Source organism: Seriola aureovittata, chromosome 5 (assembly GCF_021018895.1).
Source record: "Seriola aureovittata isolate HTS-2021-v1 ecotype China chromosome 5, ASM2101889v1, whole genome shotgun sequence".
In the NCBI taxonomy this organism is placed as follows: domain Eukaryota; kingdom Metazoa; phylum Chordata; class Actinopteri; order Carangiformes; family Carangidae; genus Seriola; species Seriola aureovittata.
The window spans coordinates 12,508,573-12,524,425 of NC_079368.1; the positions used below are offsets into that span (position 1 = coordinate 12,508,573).

Genomic DNA, 15,853 nt, shown 5'->3' on the forward strand with positions numbered 1-15,853 from the left:
CATCAACCAGTACACGTCATTACAAGTGTATGTGTCTAACAGTGTTGATACCGCAGATCTACGTATATGCTGGCACAGGACCATTTAATAATGGACACACCTTTTTTTTTTCTTCAGACTCACTGTTAGCTATAACAAGCTGCCTTTAAAATATTTACAGTAATTAAACCTCTTATATTTCTGTGAACCCCCCCCCCCATGCAACTCAGATTTTATCGCCCTCTCAGTAACCTGTGGAGGCTGTCCAGCTGAAATCTTAGACAAACGAAGAGAGAGATTGTCACGCAACAAGCGTTCTCACTGTACACCTTTAACTACCATTTCCATCTGCATCTGGATCACAGATTATAACACAAAGGCCTTCTGTATTCCCTAGTGCATTACTTACTGTCAAGGATGTACACAAGGTGGTTAACCACATATATTATGATAATTTCTTCCCATAAATACAACTCTGCATTTACACATAGCAGATATGCAGGAAAAGCTTAATTGGTGCATCACGTCCTGTAGATCGTCACTGAGGTTGTGATAAACCAGCAACTGGAGACATAAACAAGATGACAACACAAAGCTTCAATTTACCAGATGCAAATTCTACTGCGGTTCCTGGTAAACCAGAGGAGTGTGGCAATTCTCTGGTGCTGTGTGTAGAGTGCAGAGGGTGTTTCAGTGGAACAATAAACAAGGAAGAAATGTTTTGCATTTACAGTAATGGGATACAGACAATATTGCGTGAGTGAATATAAATTAACTAATGATGAAGACACAGCGATTACACTGGAGTGGACAACTAACCATAAAAAACAGAAATGTAGCAATAAATATGTTTGTCAGATTTGTTTTTTGAGTACAGTATGTACATTTATATTTAGTATAGTTGCTACATTTGGTACAATTTGCAACACAAGCAAAGTAAAGGTTATGTTCTGTAAATATGAGTTGCAGGATTCATGTACAGCTGGCATACATACAGTTTACTGTAAGAACCATCGTTCATCTCTTCTTTGTGATGATAAGGGGCCTGATGGAAATGTGAATGTCCTCCCCCTCCTCCTTAAGGCTATTTGATCAGAATTACACTATGCAAGTTTGAACCAGAAGTGTTGTACTGCAATGCTTACATGACTCAATTGAGGATTTTACTGTACTGTGACTGTTTTACTGTTCACTGTCTAGTGTTGTGTGTTTGTTTGTTTCATTCAGTCAAGATTCCCTGTTGAGTGTTTCTTTGATTACAGATTATCTCTCGCTTGTTAAACCAGCAACTTAAGATGGTAGCTCTAAGATCCATTCACAGATTCATTAGAAATTAAATCCAGTCAGAGTCCCTTTCTAAGAATTTTTAAAAGCAGCTGGCAAGTCAACTGGCATGTCTCTGCTTAATAATCATGTCTCTGCTCTTTTTGCGTTTGTGCTTTGGAATTAGTCTTATACCGAATGTTGCACAGGCTGCATTACATAGCTGCATCGATGGCCATGGTTCAGAACAGTTTTTAGTGTCTAACCACCAGTTTCAAGATACATTCAAATTGCTTGTTTTGTCACCAAGCCACCAATCTAACTAAAGATATTCCATTTACTACATCAGAAAACACAGAAAAGCAGCAATTCATCACATTTGAGTAGCTGGAGTCTCTTTGAAAAATTACTTAAATGATTGATTATTAAAATTGCTGATTGGTTTCTTTGATAAGTGGACCAACAGAAAACTAATAATTTAAGCTCTACTGTAACAAACAAACACATGCTGATTTGTAAATGTACATTAACAATGACAGATACACTTATTGGTAGGCAGTCAAATCAAAAGATTAGATATGCATTTATTGGACATGATACAGCTTCACCGAAACAAACATGGCTGGTCCTCAACATCAACAGTATTAACACATATTATTTGTTAACAAGATGTCCAAAATTCATTCATGTTTTCCTTTTTTAATAAGTCGGGCAGAAACAAAATAAATGTATCAATAAACAATCACTAGTGAAAATATCAAATACTAAAATTAATGTATCTGGTCAAAGTGATGTGTGTATATGTGTGTGTGTGTTTTTGTGTGTATACACATCTGAGTAGTCTAAAATGACCATTTTTCCGTCCTGGCTTCCACTGATTTGACTAAGCCCTCTCCCATGACCCGGAAGTCCTCCAGTATCGCTTCAACATTGGGAACAGTTTTTACGTCCTCCCCAGTCACCTCCACGCTCCGAGCGGACACCTGTGACGTCTGCGATGTGTGATGAAGGAAAACATTTTTTTTTAACATAAGGTCGGTGTGATAGATGGTGACATGAGAATGGGCAGGATTAAGGTGACACATAATACAATGCTGATGACAAAGCAAGCTGTTAGCAAAAGGGTTTTCTCTTATATGGATGCTTCTGGGACATGAGTGACTTATCTTTTACCTTAAAAGGCATTGAGATGAAGGCCTTTGGTTTCCATAAAACTGCAATCACTGTTCCACCATAGGGATCACAGAAGAAGAGGGCAAAGTCTCCAAACGCATCCTAAAAAAAAAATCAGGGGAAGTGATGTAGAAGTTCAGGTCACAGGATGACAGACTTTTGTCAAAAAACAAAGCAGATTAATTACTAAGTAGATTATTATTATTTATTTATTTTTTTTTAAAACATGGCAGCATCCGAAAACCTTATCAGTTAGATACTTAAATTTACTTCCTCTGCAAGCCGTTACATTTAACAACTTCTGTTTGATAAGCTCAGTCTAAGCTCATGGATTGACTATTGTGACCCATCATTACTGGCTAGGTGTAGATTTATTCAAATAATGCATACAATGTATTGGCTGCTCCTTTCATGGCATTCATGAGAGATTCAGAGAAAGAACAGGAAGAGAGACGCAGCGAGAAAGACAGAGGGAGAAAGATGAAGAGAAAGACAGAGGTCCTACATTCTTGCCAAGTTTGCTGAATAACAACTCAAGACTCTTGCCGAGAAACATCCTTAAACATATGAGTCATGTGCATGAGAGTGTATGGAGAAGGTGATTAACATTAAGAAAAAGTTAACTGCTGAAATAGGAAAGTTCAAGAAAATCTCCATTAACAGAGTTCACGCTTGGATGTTGTGATTCTGTGAACAATGCAAGCACAGAATAGTTTCACTGGGTATTGCGCTTTTCTGCAATTCCTTTTTTTTGTATTACCAGTAACAACCCAACTGTGACTAAACCCTGCTTCACATTTTCTCCTCAAATCCTGTGTCAACAAGTTGTTAATAAAACCACGCCTTCCTAACATGAAGTGCATCGCTGACAGATTAGACTCACTCTGAGCTCCATCAGGTAGAAGGACACCGGGTTGTAGTCGATGACAGGCAGGGCCCCTCCAGACTTGGCCACACCACCAGTCATGACGCCCCTGCTGAAGTTAAGGGCGGGAGGGTCTACTGCTTGGCCGAGAAGGGGAACCTGCTTGGGGTTCAGGTGGATCAACACATCGTAGGCATCCAGAGGAGGGCGCATGACCACCTACACAAACACAGACGCGTGTATCACAATGCTGATATGTTCGCTCAGACAGTAGATCATTTACGATGAAGTGGAGTGGTGAGAACCTGTTACCAACCCTGACATCTTGTATCTGGCCCGCGTCCATCAGCTGATGTTCCAGTACTTTAAGACTCTCTGCAGCCACCATCACCACACGCTGCAGCATCTGAACACATAACCAAAAGCAGCCTTGGACATTCTGAAGTGTCATATAATATAGAGACCATCGTTGTGGTTGTACAGCCACACTAGCAATGGAATACAATTTCACAGAACACATGAAAATTTGACCCAACAATTGCAGATGCGAAAAGGCAATAGAAATATAAATAACATTATATAGAGAATTATATAGAGTATTGTTTCAACTGGTATGATGAAAGCACACCCTTTTACATTAGTGCAAAAAGTCACTTAGATATACAGCTGGATCAAAACACAGGTAATATGAGGTAACACAGTGGGGTCCAAAAGTCTGAGATAACTTGAGGGAAAAGTGGTTGTAAAATCCCTGCCCTCTTCTTACTGAATGACAAGCACATTTATTTCAGCATTTTAATCTAATGATGGATACTCTTGCCCCCAAGTACGATAGTTGGTTTGTATTTTGACAACTATTACACAAAGGGGCCAAATTACAACCCATGTTCACTCATAAGGATAATGTATTTTCATTCAAACTAACTTGAATTAATTATATGTGCATCGCTAATTAACATTTCTGTGGCCATGGTCATGGTAGGCATTTTGTATATTCAGAAAGAAGCTCCAATATTCATTCAGATTCACTCCATCACAGTCTGCTCTCTAGTGGTCATTCGGAGGAATTGAGACTACGCACCAGAATAATTCACTCTCCTCATCTGTTCCTATTTGTTTTGAAACACATTTTCAGTTTTGGAAGTATGTGAATGTGGGCATGTTAATTCTACAAGAAATTGATATATGCAATCTGGGCTACAAGATAAAGTAAAATGGAAATATTCCTGAACATTGTAATTAGGCATGGTGAATTAAGCCAATGATGACATCACAGAGGACAAAGTTCCTGCTCTCCGCCACCGTTATAAAAAGAGGATGCTGGGAGAGGCTCAGTATAAGTGTTGGGCTTGTAGGGGGTGTAAGGTGGGCGAGCGCAGGAAGCTTATCTGGGTCAGTGACGCACCATGGGAAGCTGGTGTGTGCACCTTTTCTGTACATTACTGTGTGCTGCTGGACTCTTTTATTACAGCCATGGTCACATCCAAACAGAGGAATACAAAACAAAACATTTACCTTATTTTTCTACGACAGAGGACGGCAATGAAAAGCAACTGGTGAGCTATTCCTGATGGTCTCCAAAAACATAAGGATTGCTTTCAAAGAGTTCGCTTAGAAGGCCGTCGGTCTTTTCAGATGGAAATTCTTCCGAATTTTGTTTGTTATTTCATAGTCTGGTGATATTTTTAATTTTTAAAAAAAAATGTTTTAAATAATTTCTGCATTTCCAGATCAATGATTTACATGAGGTTCTGGAAAGACTTCAGAACAATCAATTTCCAGCTCTGAGAAAAAAGCATGGCTATCTGCCTTTGGTATGTAATGCAATAAATCTGTCCATCTGTAAATTATCTCAATATCTTTTCAGAACAATAAATTCATTCTCTTACCAGGTACATTTACTGTTCACTTATGAACAGTAAATCATTATCAATATCTTATTTAAATACAGTTTGAAATCTTTTTCAGTGTGATCCAGGAGACCTGTGTGCACTAAGGAAAGGCTCCAGAATTGGGAAACTATGCGACTGCTCTCTGCCAAGAACATGTAACTCTTTTCTACACCGTTGTTTGTGATATTCTTTGTAAAGAAGCTTGTGACCTATTTGATGTCAAGATTCCCTTTTATCTTTTTCTATGTACTGACCTATTGTAATGTTTAATTTTTTTTTTTGGAATTGTGCTAATCTATTAAATGTGTAGCAGTGTGAGTTGTGCATTTGTATTTGTGAATCCACTGACCTGTACACTAGGTGCTCGCTTGGTCCACATAGATGCCTTTTTGTCTTTAGGCGTAGCTATAAACATGACAGGCAGAGACTCCCTGGAGGCCATGAAGTCATTCTTGATTTCTGTGTAATCGGCAGCTACACGTGACAGAGAGGAGAACAACAATTAAACTCGGATTTGAAACAGCAATGCATACAAGCAGGATGTTAAAGTATGTCGGGTGTGTAGATAGAAGGAGGTCAGGAGGGCTTTGTTTGTGTGACACAGAGGGAAAAGGCGAGCGCGTGAGAGTGCTTGCCTGTGAGCTGGTTGTTGAGGTTGACTACCAGTGGGTTGTTCCTCCAGTCAAAGGAGGAGAGCAGATGAAGGAAGCGAAGGAAGCCCACCTGAGGAGATCTGAGGAATACAGAAAATTCACTCACATGACCTACTGAAGGAACAAAGGGATGTGAACAAGATGTATATTCAAAAATGGCTCTGATGAGGTGGACAGATTATTAAAAAAGTGTTACTTACCCAGGAGGAGTGAAGGGTGCAGGCTGCAGGAAAACCGACGCCACCAGCAGGTCTGCCGTATCCTCTGAAATGTCGTCGCTGAAGAGCTGAGCCCCCAGCCAGCGTTTGACCAGGCGACACACTGCCCCAAAACATGGGTGCTCCTGCTGAAGCCTACCAACAACAAGATGACATGTATAAGATGGAGCAAAAAAAAAAAAAAAAAAAAAAAAAGAGGAGGAAATGGTGCATGTAGGTCAAACAAAAATAATAAAGAAACAGAGAACAGACACAAAATAAGGTGACACAAAGGAAGAAAAGTAGGTCAAACAGTTAAGAAAGTGAAAACATAATCAGAAAAAAAACCAACTGTATTTAATAGTTATAACAGCAACGTGTAGGGTTGAAAATACAGAGCGAACCACTAGGAAATCTACAACCCTGCTTTCTCACACAAACACACACATACTACTTTGTGTTGCTGTTTTAATTTTACCCATGTAATGTGCTGGTAAGTAGAGGCTTGTGAATGGTGGCCATCTCCAGAGCTTGAGCCTCCTCATTGTCCCTTACAACCAGCAGGCCCTCTGCATTCACACTCTCCCTCAGCACCTGAGGCTCCCGATGATATGCCACCTGGATGCGGAACACCAAGCCATCCTGGATACATAAGCATAAGGAGAAAAGACAGTATAAATAAACAGAATACTGTGAAGTGCAATGACAAAAATGGATGTTCTACAAACTTACAATTTAAAAAACCTGTTTTACATTGCCATAACATAGTAAAGTTCAAGTTCACAGACATGTGTGGGACATGTACACAAAATAATACCTTCCAGACATCTAGGTGTGTGGGGCAGGGCCTGCACGTATAATTATGGTGCTTCTTGAGCAACTCTCCCACACGGATGTGGAAGGCAGTTCGGATGTGGCGTATGGCGAGGCGGTCGTGAGGCCACTTTCCACTCCCCTCCATGTGACAGATCACTGCAAGAACAAGGGTTACTGATACATTGGTATATACATTTGTATAGCTAAATGCCTGTGGTTAAGTGGCTGTAACTTTCCATCTTTGGACTCAGTTATTCTGTAATTTTGCCTGTTGTCATCCCAGATAGTGGAAAAAATTACAGGGAACACACATGTAGCCACCCGGGGAACAGACAAATCAAGTGATGTTACAGTATGTTTCAGTGAGAATGAAAATTCATATGTGCAGAAATTACTTACATATAGTTTTCAAAACATTAAATTAGAATTAACAGCTTTTTAATTAGTTGGTTTGTGGAGGAAACACTAACCTGTGATGGGGGTGATATAAGCAGGGCATGGTTTTCCTTCCTTTGGCACCAATGATCTGGACGTTTTTTCTCTTTCAAAAAAGGAATAGTCCAGCTTCAGTGGCATAGGGGGAAAGACCTTCAAGGCACAACTTAAATGTTAGAGCAGTCACAAAACCAAACTCAAAACTTACAGTTGCAATACAGCTATCAATACCAGCTGCATTGAAGTGGGTTTTAAAACTATGCAAAATTACCAGTACTACGTACAAGCTTACTAGTACTAACCATTACACTAATGAGAGCAGTTCCCTGTTTAGAACAAAACGCTTTACCTGTGTGTATCTGAGTGCAGGGTGGGCTCCTTGTACTGCTGTGATGGTGAGAGGCAGACCTTCCAGCCTCCACAGTTTTCTACTCAGGTCATCGTAAGACTGAACCACCAGTAAACTCTCCTCCTCTCCAGTACTAGACATCTGAAACGCATAACACACATTAAACACATGGTGTACAAATACATTATTAAAGAATGTATTTATTTAGCAATGAAACGGCAACATTGATATGCCCTATGGTGGTTTAAACCATTTACACACCAACTTAATATACATTCATCAATAATCAAAGGTATATTCCCACAGCAATACAAACACCCCCACAACATTTCAGATAAAAACATTTAACAAACATTGCAGGGTTTCCATACAAGAATATATACCAACAAATACATTCTATTTGTTTTCAATGAAACTCATCGACATTATTTTGAATTTGATGCATGGATATATGATTATTAAAAATAAGCAACGATTTACCTCACTTCCCGTCTTGATGACGTCATCCACCATCGCCCCCACGTACCGCATACAGGATTCGGGGATATCTGCATGTCTGATGGATAATAAGTATATTATCTTAAAATTAAAACGAGGCTTCAACACAATCATACCTACACTCACATCACTATTATTTTCTGTCAGGGCATATGCTGAAGTGAAACGGGTCACAACTTCGTCTTTTTATTACCCAAAATACCCATTCTTGCGATGACAGTCAGCGCTAGCATTAGCTAACTTGCTAACGTAAAAAACACTCGGCTCAGACATTAGCTGCACAAGACATGAAGCGTACGGGGAGAAGACGGAGCTCTGTGTGGGACTGCTTTGAACAAGTGGGGAACTTCGTCCGCTGCACGAAATGCGACGCTACGCTGAAGTACTGCGGCGGAGCCACCAGCTCCATGATGAACCACATGAGCAGGCACCATCCGTCCACGGCGCCGCTAGACGAAGACGAGAAACCGGTGATTTGTACAGTTCAGTGCATCGAGGAGGAGAGTGCCGCTAACTCGGACATCATGCAGGTTGCCATCATGTCACCAAACGTGAACATGACCACCAACCCCCCTGAGCGTGACTATGGAGAGAGGAAGCGCCTGAAGCGGAGCTCTGTGTGGGACATTTTCATCAAAGTGGACGACGAGGTTCACTGCACCATGTGCGACACGAAACTGAAGTACAGGAGCAGCACCACCAGCATGATGTACCACATCAAAAACAAGCACCCAGACACAATGCCTAATGACGGTGTGTCGCTGGCAACACACGCAGAGGTGACTGAACTCATCTCCAGAATGATAGAGAAGGACATGCTTCCCATCAGCGTGGTTAATGGGGATGGTTTTCGTGAGCTACTTGCATACACAGTGCATAATTATAAAATGCCATCGGCTGGTGATATCACACGCCTTATTGAAGGCCACGTCCATGAGAAGGTGGAGGAGCTTGTAGTGCAGCTTGGTAGAGTGGAGAAAGTGGCTCTCACTGCTGACTTCTGGACAGCCCTGCCATTTCAAAAGTACATTACTGTGTCCTGCTCGTTCATAACAGAAGACTGGCAGGGGAGGTCAGCTGTGCTGCAGACACACAAGCTATCGTCAGACAGCCACACTAGTACTGACAGCATCACAGAGAGGCTGCTCAACACTGTGCAGACCTGGGGTATTGCTGGGAAAGTGACTGCATGTGTTCATAACAACACACAAGACATCTTGTCAGTCCACGCGTGTGCCCGTGTTACCTGGAACTATGCCACTTGCTTTGCCACTACATTGCAGCTGGCAGTCAGTGATGGGCTGAGCGAGGATCTGGTCCGCATCATTGTTGCTGCCGGGAAACTAGTCAGGCACTTCAGTCACAACTTGCTGGCAAGTGAGGCCTTGGAGCACAAGCAGGTTCAGATGTGCCTGCCACAGCACAAGCTTATCCAGTCGAGCAAAGCTAGATGGGACACTATCTGCGATATGTTTGAACGGTTACTTGAGCAACGGTGGGCCATTAAAGCCGTGCTCTCTGATCGCACAATCACCAACAGACAAGAAGCCCAGACCCTTGAGATTGAAGATGACTGCTGGCAAATAATTGAGAATTTCACACCTGTGCTGGCAACTCTGAAATGGGCAACGACAGTCATATCTGCTGAAACAGAGGTGTCCATTTCAAACATCTACCCAATCACGTTCAGCCTCATTCAGACTCACCTTGTGCCAAAAGAGAATGATGTTGAACAGGTCTCTGAGTTCAAGCTGAAAGTTCAGACGTCACTTAGAAATCACATGGAGGTAGGCATAAACTAATGCCAAATATCATTTTGTGCTTCAAGTAAAATATATTTGGCTATAATATTAGTAGAATAAGTGCTGACAAAAATGAACAATCTTCATCCTCTTTATATAAATTCCTTATTACTGTTATTTCATTTTAATGTTCGCAGGTTGACTCCAATGACCTAGCCTCCAAACCAGCTCTGATTGCCTCAATGCTGGACCCTCGTCACAAACATCTCAGCTTCCTGACGCCAACAGGGAGACTGGCTGCAAAGGTTAAACTGCATGAACTGGTTTCAAAGTTAGATGTGATAACTACTACAGTGGGCGCAAAGGATGAACAGCACGAGACCCTGGTCACACCTGATATTAGCCAGGTGGCTATGCCCTCACAATTGAGAAGTGACACCAAAAACACCATGATGTTGCTCCTGGGAGACAACTACAGCTCCTCCTATGCCACAGACTCTGAGGCTCAGGTAGATTACTACTTGAGAGACATTGCTCCCTCATTGGACATAAACCCTCTTGATTGGTGGAGGGTAAATGGACCAAGATTCCCCAAACTGGCCACTCTGGCGAGACACTATTTGTGTGTACCTGGTGTATCACTTCCATCTTTACTGTCAGAGGCTGGGCAAGCATTTGCAACAATGCGTACAAGACTGAGCCCAGAGCATGTTGACATGATGATCTTTGTAAACAGAAATGTGTAACTTAAAACAACCCTACATGATTAAGATCTACACTGACTTCTGATACAAATAATAGAATAAGGTTACTGTAGGGCAGTGGGGAGCAAGAAAGGGTGGGTGTAAGAAGTCAGGGAGGATGTGGAAGATGGCAGGGCAATAACGACAGCAGGTACTTTCCCACTATTAATAGGTTATATCTGCTGGTGCCAATAATGCTATGAACTGAAATTCTTTCCGTCAACAAAAAGTTAGAGATTCCTCCCTCAACAGTTGCCGTCAGCTGAGCTGCGGTCAAATACCTAACTGTTCTTAGTTAACACCTCACTCACAACATATCGTTTGACTTGATGACTGACATTCCTGGTTTAAAACAGTGGGCAGTGAGCCAGTGATAACAGCAATATCTGGGTAAACACGTAGCGACTACAATTCCTTGGCATTCAATATCGAACATCAGGCATACCATGGAGGCTGCTAACAGTGTATAAAAACTGCAGTCATTCATACACTTCATTTACCTTGACACAGTATTAGGTTTTGTACACTGTAGTTACAAACACATATTTTGAGTAGATTTCTTTACAGTAGTCTACAAATCAGGATAAAAACCGAAAGAAAAGTCTCTGTTTTGTTGCCATAATAGCAGACTGAATATTTGTATTATCAGTACAGCTAGAAACTCACTGATCAAACTAACAACTGTGTAATCACCAGTATTAATGTGCTGTCTTGTTGTGTCTCTCAGTGTGTTGTGCCAAGATAAAATACATACAGCTGTAGCAGGTGTGTGATGATCTGTTTGGGGACCAGACGTTTTTGGCACATGCTCTCTCCATCCCACAGGACAGCTTCAGTGATGGCACCGTCCTGGAAGCGGCGCAGCTCGGAGCGAGAACCCCACAGCTGACGAAACTCAGCTGCCTAGCACAGGAACAACGCAGGTGTTAATAATGAATCATTGCACAAGCATGGTAACAAAATAAACAACACACCAATAAGTCTGCAAAAATGCAAATGACAGCCATATAAGAAACAGATTACTACAATAGTATTACGTTCTTTTAAATATTTATAACCATACAAGTAGTCAAAAATGCAGACTACACTGAGTAGTTCTTTCTCAATATGAGGAAAAAATACATTAAGCCTACCTGAGGTATAAAAATCTATAATTCATCACAAATCAGTTTGACCTACAAAACATTGTTTCACCTGCACATGTGATTGAGACACATACACAGAAAAGACAGACAGACTTACCTTGGGGCTGTCTGCAGGTGGGCCTCTTTCCAGGACAGAGGCTGCTAGCTCCGGCTTTAAGAGCAAACCGAAGGAGAGAGGACTTTGAGCTTTGTGCTTTGGGGCTTCACTGTCCACGGACCACTGTGATGAAACAAAAATGAAGTATGTTCAACAAATTCAGCGATGTAAACATCGTCGATCCAGACTTTGTTAAAAGGAGCTCAGACTGAAAAAAACAAAAATCAGTGTGCACATTCTGCCAGTTGAGTAAACAAGGCATGGGTATCTGTAGCCCCTGAATGTCAATGTTTCCCCACCTCAGGGTCTGGAGAGAGGGAGTGGGTGAGGAGGTGAATCCTTTGGCCCAGTCCTTGCTGAAGCAGTGACAGAAGAAAAGGCAGTGCAGTGTGGACATAATTCCCACTGTGGTCCATCAGCTCACTGAGGAGATTCAGTTTCTTACAGCTGGACTGAAGCTTTACCAGCTCACATAATCTGAGTGGGAAATGAAAAGCAGAAAAGACAAGATGAGGAATTGAAGTTAAAGAGGATGTGAAAAGAGTTCTGCTCCGAAAGAAAAATAACTCAGGTTTTGTTCCAAAAACGAAGCTGCTTATGTAGTACACAAGATGTACTGGTTGTGAATAGTTTTGGTTGCATTAGTTAATAATCAGAGTCATACTGGAATACGTGGTCACTTGTCCTTATCATGGGTTTGGGGGTCATGAGGAGGCTGTGGAACCCATCCACTGTAGGGTTGTCCCAGAACTGCATCGACACAGACGCCTCATGCTGGAGCTGAGAACCAATTTGAAAATGGTCAATACCCTCTGCTGTATCTCACCAAGGAAAAATAATTATCTTTGAACACACACACACACACACACACACACACACACACACACACACACACACACACACACAACACACACACACACACACACACACACACACACACACACACACACACACACACACACACACACACACACACACACACATTTTCACAGTATTTACCTGTTTGTAGGTGCAAGCTGTCATGTCAGCACACATGTTGAGATGTCCTGAGGGGTCAACAAACACCACCTGGAAAGCATTGTGGAACTCTGCAACAGATGGCTGCAAGGAAAAGCAAAAAAATAAAGGCCATTAGGACAACAATGGTTAATTTAGGAAGTAAACAAAAGTGTGAGTAAACTACATTCCCAGGTTTATGGTTTTAAATGAGCTAGACCACTCACAGCTGTAGAGTCTGGATCTTTGGCTAGGCTGATCCCATTCATTGTTAGGTCTGTAGATGCTGAGGGTCACACAGAAAGGTGCGTAAGTTGCAAGACATTCAAAACAGTGATGAAAGTTAATGAAAGTACAACCACTGTATATCATATTGTGTGTCATATTATCTTTCATTACAAAAATAAAAACAGTGGTTTAGTGCAATTAAAATGTTCTTACCCAGGAAGTTCAAGCTGTTTCGAAGCAGCTGATAGGCTGTCATGGTGTTACTGATTCTGTGAGTGGTCAGCAAATAGGCCAACAGCATTGAAGCCAGGAAACCATTAAAACAACCAGTGCCCTGTAAGACAATGAGAGAACAATACAGGAGAGGTGAGATAAACAGTGTCAAAAATGTAAAAAGAAGAATATAAGCTCTGTGCAACAAGTAAAAGAGCCACTGTTAGCTTCCTACCTGGTCGAGCTCTCTTTGACGAAGCCAGACTTTGAGCAAAGCAGCCCCATCAGCAAAAGCCGAGCACTGGGAGCTGACAGCAGAGAGAAACTGGAGGTGAGCCCTGGGCAGTAAATCCCCCAGAACAGAGCTATTATAATGGGGAGTGGGAGGTTCGCTGCTCTCTGTAACAAACAAATGAAATTGGTCTTGATGAAAGTGATATTTGGTCCTGGATATACTTATGATTGTTGTCTGAGAAAAAGTGATCAAAAGCTGAACAGAAAATGTGAAACGGATAATATCTGAAGAACAAGCCTCACCAGACTGTGAGGTCTGCAATCCAGTGTACCACTCTGTCCGGATATTATTCCTCTGGGGGTGGAAACGGCTGGGCTTGAAGAACCCAGGAGGTGGACACACATGAACATGCACGGTGAAGCTGGAAGTGTCTTGATGGGACACCACAACACATCTTGTGTCACAATCATAACCCACTAAATACATACTGTTCAATATTCACATGCAAAGAAAATGAATTGCTGCTAAAAATCCATACAATGAAAACTAAATACAATGCTCTTGAAGGGTTAGTGTGCTGAGATGAAAAGTTAAAATACCTGGAGGGGTCAGCAGTAGAAGGGGGCGGAGTCGATTCCCATGGAGACAGGAATAGCGCATGGTTCCAATATCAGAGGAGGATGTAAGATACTGGGCCAAGCCTGCCAGGTAGAGAGCTCTTTTTCTTGGATACCTCTGGTTCACAACATCCTTTGGGTGGAGGACATCCTAATGACAGAAAGATGAGCAGACATACAACGCCAGTGTCACTTAGAGTCTAATGTCTATAATGTCTAATTGCATTGCTCTCCAGGATTCAAGCGACACATTTAAAATAAAAAAATGAAGAAAAAAAAAAAAGAGGCAGGTGACTTACAGCTGGGATCGTGACAGCCAGGTCTACCATGATGCGTGGTTTAGTGCAGGTGCCCAGGGGGTAGCTGCCAATCAGATCAACAGAAGCAGGAGGTGCCATGTGGAACTTGCCTTTTGTCGTTTTGGGCACCAGGAGGAAAGGGATCTTAACTGCACTAGACAGCCATGAAAGGTCGCTTACCTGAGCAAAGAGATATTGAGTAAATAAATGTGATTACAGGTGTGTGTTTATGAATTTGTGGAGATCCGAATGAAAGGAATGGAGCCAGTCACAAAGCTTTTTTTCTCACAGTAACATTGCTACAAACCTCCACTTCTGGTGAATCTGGCACAGCCTGGAGCAGCTTGGTGATGGTCTGAATGAAGGAATCTATTTGCTGTTTCCTATGCTCACTCAGGGCGACCTCTTTCAGCAACTCTTCCATCTGTTATTGGTGACAGATCGCAGACAAGCTTATTGTTTACATGGGAAAACAAGCTTGAATTAAGACATAACCCCTATTAGTTTTCCTTCTCTTCTCATGTCTTCGATGATGATTCTCTCTTATGTGCATCTCTGTAAGTCGGAGGACTCACCTGCATTTTGAGCAGGCTGCAGTGAAACAGGCTTTCGGCCTCTTTCAGCTGGTTTAGCTCCTCTACAGTGGGAGGTCTGTACAGATCATTCCGAGACAGCTTCACGGGGCGACAGACCAGCTCTCCCTCTCCAGCTTCGTCAGGTTTGCTCCTCTTGGTTTTCATGGGAGCCTCACCTTCCTCCTCCTCATGAGATGAGTCTGAGGCAACCATCTGCGAAACAACAACAACATAGCATGCTTGAGTCAACTTTAAACATGTGGCCCTATATAAGGACTCAGAATAAGGGTATGAAAACTGGGGTAACTACCTACTGTTTTTTGTGAGCGTAAACCCTGGCGTTTGTCACATGGGTATTACCGTTTTGTAAATTCCGTCTCTACTAATGCTGTATGTAATTAACGAGACATTATTGCAAAATTGCAGGCAAAGCATGTAAGCAACAGCCCGTGTTCCAGTTAGTAAACCCGTCCCGTGTGTTAAGCAGTAGTTAAACACCAGTCAGTTAAAACCATGATAAATGTCGCGAGTCTTACCTCTGCTGGGTCCTCTGCGACTGTCTGTTTCTTCTTCATGTCTGATCTGCTTTTAAACTGATGATAAATCCGATATCTTGAAAGTTTTTATCACTACTGCTTTCGCTTCATCGCGCTCTCACATGTGCATAGGGTCAGTGAAACGTGCTATCAAGCAAAATAATTCCCAGATTGGCCTAGAGGCGACGGAGGCGACTGGTAATTGGCTCACTGCTCGTCGTGCGTCACGTCGGCTTCAGCAAGGTGGGTTGCACGGTACTCTAGAGCCAGTTTTGTCATGAGCCCTTACATTTTATTCATTCAGGAA

At 42.0% G+C, this 15,853-nt stretch overlaps 2 protein-coding genes across 2 annotated transcripts; one reads left to right on the forward strand and one right to left on the reverse strand.

Annotated features, from left to right (window-relative positions):
• Positions 1 to 1,806: 1,806 nt before the first annotated feature.
• nol6 (nucleolar protein 6 (RNA-associated)) lies at positions 1,807 to 15,767 on the reverse strand. Its single transcript, XM_056376484.1, has 26 exons — positions 15,547 to 15,767; positions 15,011 to 15,223; positions 14,743 to 14,859; positions 14,436 to 14,615; positions 14,119 to 14,287; positions 13,822 to 13,950; positions 13,520 to 13,683; positions 13,285 to 13,405; positions 13,071 to 13,129; positions 12,847 to 12,948; positions 12,512 to 12,627; positions 12,147 to 12,324; positions 11,848 to 11,970; positions 11,360 to 11,508; positions 8,103 to 8,178; positions 7,623 to 7,763; positions 7,309 to 7,426; positions 6,840 to 6,994; positions 6,501 to 6,664; positions 6,026 to 6,178; positions 5,808 to 5,905; positions 5,522 to 5,646; positions 3,597 to 3,686; positions 3,299 to 3,499; positions 2,416 to 2,517; positions 1,807 to 2,234 (listed from the first exon to the last, which is right to left on the reverse strand). Exons 1-26 carry the CDS (start codon positions 15,583 to 15,585, stop codon positions 2,085 to 2,087), a joined length of 3,432 nt encoding a protein of 1,143 aa, XP_056232459.1. The 5' UTR covers positions 15,586 to 15,767; the 3' UTR covers positions 1,807 to 2,084.
• LOC130169605 (E3 SUMO-protein ligase ZBED1-like) lies at positions 8,115 to 11,366 on the forward strand. The gene is made up of 2 exons (XM_056376485.1): positions 8,115 to 9,907; positions 10,060 to 11,366. Exons 1-2 carry the CDS (start codon positions 8,408 to 8,410, stop codon positions 10,606 to 10,608), a joined length of 2,049 nt encoding a protein of 682 aa, XP_056232460.1. The 5' UTR covers positions 8,115 to 8,407; the 3' UTR covers positions 10,609 to 11,366.
• Positions 15,768 to 15,853: the final 86 nt, after the last annotated feature.

Bases quoted from the DNA above. Each gene is read 5' to 3' on its own strand.
- LOC130169605 (XM_056376485.1), top strand. From the start codon at position 8,408: ATGAAGCGTACGGGGAGAAGACGGAGCTCTGTGTGGGACTGCTTTGAA. The intron at 9,908-10,059 runs GTAGGCATAAAC...TAATGTTCGCAG, and splicing joins CACTTAGAAATCACATGGAG to GTTGACTCCAATGACCTAGC.
- nol6 (XM_056376484.1), bottom strand. From the start codon at position 15,585: ATGAAGAAGAAACAGACAGTCGCAGAGGACCCAGCAGAG. The intron at 15,224-15,546 runs GTAAGACTCGCG...GTTGTTTCGCAG, and splicing joins TCGCAGAGGACCCAGCAGAG to ATGGTTGCCTCAGACTCATC. The intron at 12,949-13,070 runs GTGAGTGGTCTA...TTTTCCTTGCAG, and splicing joins AAGATCCAGACTCTACAGCT to CCATCTGTTGCAGAGTTCCA.